This window comes from Lygodium microphyllum, chromosome 7 (assembly GCF_053477565.2).
Source record: "Lygodium microphyllum isolate KBCC chromosome 7, Lygodium_microphyllum_v1.1.10, whole genome shotgun sequence".
In the NCBI taxonomy this organism is placed as follows: domain Eukaryota; kingdom Viridiplantae; phylum Streptophyta; class Polypodiopsida; order Schizaeales; family Lygodiaceae; genus Lygodium; species Lygodium microphyllum.
This window is the reverse complement of record NC_141141.1, coordinates 39259291-39264855: the sequence shown is the minus strand read 5'-3', so window position 1 is coordinate 39264855 and position 5565 is coordinate 39259291. Positions and strand designations below refer to the sequence as shown.

The following is a 5565-nucleotide window of genomic DNA, read 5'->3' as shown; positions in this document are numbered from 1 at the left end:
ACTTAGCCAACCTCAAATATCTAACCGACATATCAAATGGGCATCCTTTATTCTGAGTTTTCATCCCATCATTCAATATCAACCCAGTAAAGAAAATGTAGTGGCTAATGCATTAAGTAGAAGACCTACCATTCATAATATTTTTGTTACATCATTTGATTCTTTAATTGCTATGAAAGATACTTATCATCAGGACATTACTTTTCATGCTGATTGGAATAAATTAGTTCAAAATAACTTGATTCCTATTGATTCACTATCTTATAATGATGGATTTATGTTTTATGAAAAGAGATTATATGTTACAGTTCCATTCAGATCTTTTGTTTTGAATGAGATTCATTGCCCTCCATATCAAGGTCATAGAGGTATCATATCTACTTTACGTACATTAACTAAAGATTTTTATTGGCCGCATATGGACACTGATGTATCTAACTTTGTTTTTGAATGTTTGATTTGTCAAAGAGTTAAGAGACATCATGGTAAAGAGTATGGATTACTTATGCCTTTGTCTATTCCGTCAAGACCATGGGAACAAATTTCTATGGATTTTATTACTGGTTTACCTAATACTAAAGCTAACCATGATATGATTTGGACAGCACTAGATAGGTTTAGTAAACAAGCATATTTCATTCCATGTAAGAAAACTTTAACACCATCATAAGCAGTACAATTGTTTTTGAAAATTGTTTTTACTAACCATGGATTACCAAAAGTTATTATTTCTGATCGTGATTCTAGATTTTGTAACAACTTTTGGATTACTTTGTTTGCTAACCTAGGCACAAAAATTGATTTCTCATCTGCATTTCATCCTGAAACTAATGGACAAATAGAAGCCACTAACAGTACTATACTAGATCTTTTACGTGCTTATACTATTTCTAAACTACAGACATGGGATACACATTTGCATTTATTATAGTTTGCATATAATAATACACCACACACATCTACAAAGAAAGCACCGTTTGAAGTGATTTATGGTTATAGATTGTCTACACCTGTTGCATCTTTATCAAATAGAATTCAGAGTGTTGATGATATTGCTAGTATGCACAATACTATTTTTGATGAAGTTAAAGACATGATTGCCAAAGCCCAGCAATCATATACCAAGCAAGCCAATAAGAAAAGACAAGCAATGAATTTCAAAGTTGATGACTATGTTTGGTTGAGAATAGAAAAATGTAGACTACAAAGTGTAGATAGACACCCAGTTGTTAAATTAGCACCTAGATTCTATGGACCATTTAGGATCATTCATAAAATTAATGACAATGCATTCAAGTTAGATTTACCACCTCACTGGAAAATTCACAACACATTTCACATTAGTTTATTAAGACCATTTAGAGGCCAATTACCTATACACCTTGTTTATGAAAACCCACCTTTGTTAGAGGAAGAGACTGAAATACTTGAACCTGAAGCTATCATAGATACTGATTTTATGACCACTAGAACTGGCGGAAGATATTCTAGATATCTAGTTAAATTTAAGAACCATCTTGTAAAAGAAGCACAATGGATGCACGCTAGAGACTTAAATGCTTTCCCCACTCTGTTAGCTCCACACTGAGCTAATAGCAATTGAGGTCAATTGGTATCCCACCCCAGGGGTATGATGCTAGGAGGCATATTTCACGGTGGATTCTGTGCCATGGTGGATTCCGTGAGGTTTTACGGTGGATTCCATAAACTTTGTTGACTGGGGCTCATACACAAAGTGGATTCTTTGTGCGAGAAGTTGATGGGGACGCCTATTCTTTTCGGGCGTTTCATTAATTTAGTGTGTACATGGGTGATTCCGCAAAATGCATATTAAATTAACAACGTTGACGAGTTTAGAGTGCGCACTCGTAATAAATTAAGGTTAGGATTGATTTCTAACCAGTTGATTTATTTATGTAGCTGAAGACTGCTAGGTATTCACTTTTGTCGGTTTAATTGTATTATTTTACTAACGATTGTGAATGCTTCAGTTGATGTGTAGAGATAGCAGCAGTGGCGGAGGAAAGCATTGGAGGATAGCGAGTATTCGATTTATCATTTATATTTTGATGGGCGCATACCTTAGGCATGGCGCCTATATTTTGTCGCGCCTATTTATTGAGGCGTTGGATATTTGTTTATTATTTTGTATGCACATGGGCGCACGATTATGTTATATGTACTTGGACATTGTATTGGGCATGCCAGACTCCTTGGGCACCGCCCGTTAGCTTTATTCCTATTTTGTGCTAAAGCAAACTCAAAAGCTAAAAGCTTGCTATTTTGTAATTTGGGCTATTATTTGAGCTTGAAGATGATTAATACATAAAATACATGCTTTGTGGAGCGCTCACACAAGTCATGGGGGGAGATTGCACCCAATTGGTCTCTTGTTCATGTCGTTTATGCATTTTACCTTGAGTTTTGTGCAAAAAGTAGAGTTCTATTGTTCTTGGGGACCTTCTGGCATTCACTACGCGAGCGTACAGCATCCGATCTGCGCACCAAAAACATCAAGATGTTGCCCAACTTCTAGTTGTGAGCAGAATCCACAAGAAGCTTTTGCATTCATCCAACGTCCTTCTCATCTCGCTAATAAGAGCTTTTTCATGCTCACATAAAATAATAAATCCTTCTTCTTGTTTTTATCGGCCCATAGCTAAAGGTAGCCAATGACCACAAAAGCAATCCTTGATCATGTCGTCTCCCTTTATCATGAAGGCTCCCACAATATATGATGACAAGTAATATCCATTCACATGCACTTCAGAAAAGCAAATGTATTAGCTCACGACAAGATGAATCATAGGGAATCATGCCCCTCCTTTCCTCCATGTATATCCAAAAACGCATAGCTCTCTTTCTCAAAGCATAAGTAGGCCTACGGGTGCCTTCATATGCTCACAGTTAGAGCCACCAATGCCTCTCATAATGCAAGTAATGATGTCATGGAGATCCTCGAGAGACCTATTTATTGACAAAAATCCAAAAGCATACTATTACGCTTAATAGTTTGATGCAATGTCCCTAAAGTAGCATGACTGCCTTGAGCTGTTTCATTGAGGTACCTATCACAAGAGTGCATGCTCATCCTACCTTTCAAAGTGCATGCTTATTCTGCATAGGACTCATAAAAGAAGGATAAAAAACCGAAGAATACATGCACACACATTGATCCTTAAAGTCCTCTCAATTTCCATTGTAGCAAGGGTTTTGTGCGGTGGAGAAAGGGTGGCATGACATCGTGAGTCATGTGATATGTTGTCTTGCCCAAGCTGCAATGTTTCTAGTTGGGGAGTTTATAGTGCATCCCTATAACCTCTCTATCTTGTTAGATTGGGAACTTGGGCAAACCGACATATAAAGTCGCTCATGCTGGCGATTTCCAAGTAGCAATTTCCAAGCTCTGAAAATTCTCGTCATCAGAAATGTTTTATGCTGGCATGTTGAAAATGATGCAATCAAACAAGCCAAGAAGTATATATGGGATTCCTATTACTTGCCTAGCTTATTGGCTTAAAATTTGGGAAGGTCATCATATAAAATTGCTCATGGTGGGTATTCTCAAGCTCTAAAAATGCGTGCCATGATCCATTGGATATGCCAGCTTTCCTAAGATCCAAAAAATTCCTACCACCATCATCAAGAATATAAAATCATCCTCATGATGGGTGTTTTAATGCTCAAAAAATGCGTACCACCATCAGCTTAGTGAATGGTGTTGCCAACATTTCCCATCACTTGGTGACGTAGAGACTAGTTTGCCACATATTTTTCCCTATAATGGGAGTAAGCAGACAGTTTACTATGGAGGCATCATCTCTCCTTTCATACTCTCCTTACCATAGTTGAACATTGCTTTTTCATATTATATCAGCCTGTTTCATGCTAGCGAGTGCGTTACTGCTACTCATAAAAAGGTCTTGCATGAGAAACCACCATGGTTACATTGTCGCATTATGGAGAGCAGCAGATATTGCATCGTTGGGGGGGGGGGGGGGGGGGGGTGCAATAATTAAAAGAGCATGATGTGTGTGTGCAGGGAAGGCGTACTGGCTTGACATATTTTAGGCGAGTTGGAAGATGGCGAGATAGAGTTGCAGATTTATGGAGTGTGAATGCATGTTGTAGTGTAGGAGGGAGAACAAAGGGAGGGCGTACGAGGATGCATGGTGGGGCCGCCCATGAGCACATCTATCGAAGTTTGATGAGAAGAGAGTCTAATTAAAAGAAGATAGCCTAATATAGAGCTGCGACAAGAGAGTCTAACCTGAATTGAGAAATGAAGGAAAAAGTCATTTAAGTTAAGAGTTCTTTTTGCATGGGGTGGGGAGAGAGAGAGAGAGAGAGAGAAAGAGAAACACACACAAGTACTTTTATTATAGCAAATTCCACCACCACATGATGGAGGAGTACTCGTACAAAGGTGAGGTGCAAGAGATCAGCGGTGTCTGATCATATATGTGATATGTATATTCTTCAAGACCAGCTTCCCCTGCCACCACCGATCCCAGTAGCGATGGAGGTGGCGCCCGCTTGCACGTGACCCAGCAGCTGACTGCTCCCATCGAAGAAGTTGATGTTGAAATAAAAGGGGGTGGAGTTGAACTGGAAGCTAGCCGTGTTGGCGTACAGCTTCTCAACGTCGTCCGTGAAGAGAACGCCGATGATAGTTCCCCCTCCAGCAGTGAAAATACCTCCGGCATAGCCTTCGAACTTCTTGGCGGCTGAACCTCTCACTTGCAGATCAATATGCACGTAAAAGATGGAGCTCACAATGCCTCCAGACACCGGATGCTGGGAAGACGCCCGCTGCATGGACCGCACGGAATCCTCCAGAGAGTCGGCGTCCACTTTGCCATGCAACGCGGTGCGGAGATCGTTGCAAAGCACCTCCTTGCTCACCGTTACCGACATACTGGCTGTATATATTTTGTGATATGTGGGATAATTTGGGCGTGCCCTGGATCCCCCCTTCGCTTCTCTTCTTCTTATAGGACCTATTTGTCCCACGTGCTCTTATCGCCTCTCCCTTTTGCAGTGAGCTGAGCTCCAACTTCCTTACACTCTTGTGCTCCTCGGCCCAGGACAATGGTAAGAAAGTATCGCTTTACTAGTTACCTTCGAGTTTTCGTGCTTGCACTCTTTGCGATCCTCATTGTACTATGGTACGAAAGCGTCTCTCTGCTAATTTTCTCACGTCCTGTCACACTTTGCTAATTTTGCATGTGATAGTACTTTCACCACCTTCATTTAACGTCTGGTACTCCTCTTTCTGCTTCATCCTTATCCCCTTCATTCACCTTCCCCCAACCAGCCAGCACTCCTTTTCCCATGCCTCATATCCCTATCTGACCGGCATGCACCTCCCTTGCCGTCCTCATGCTCCTACAAGCCTTTATCGGGTGGTAATTAAGGAACAAATTAAAAATTACCAACAACCTTCCACTAGTCTACGCATTGGGTTCCACATGTAACACTAGTACCTCCCCTTTCACTTTCCTAATTTCCCATGTGATGCTAATTGCGCATGGGATTCGAGTACCTTCATCTTGATCTTGTGCT

The 5565-nt window shown here is 40.4% G+C and overlaps 1 protein-coding gene across 1 annotated transcript; it reads right to left on the bottom strand.

The window, feature by feature from the left end:
• Positions 1 to 4354: 4354 nt before the first annotated feature.
• On the bottom strand, positions 4355 to 4978 carry LOC148033367 (uncharacterized). Its single transcript, XM_087682273.1, has one exon. It carries the CDS (start codon positions 4915 to 4917, stop codon positions 4480 to 4482), a length of 438 nt encoding a protein of 145 aa, XP_087538399.1. The 5' UTR covers positions 4918 to 4978; the 3' UTR covers positions 4355 to 4479.
• Between the last annotated feature and the right edge of the window lie 587 nt (positions 4979 to 5565).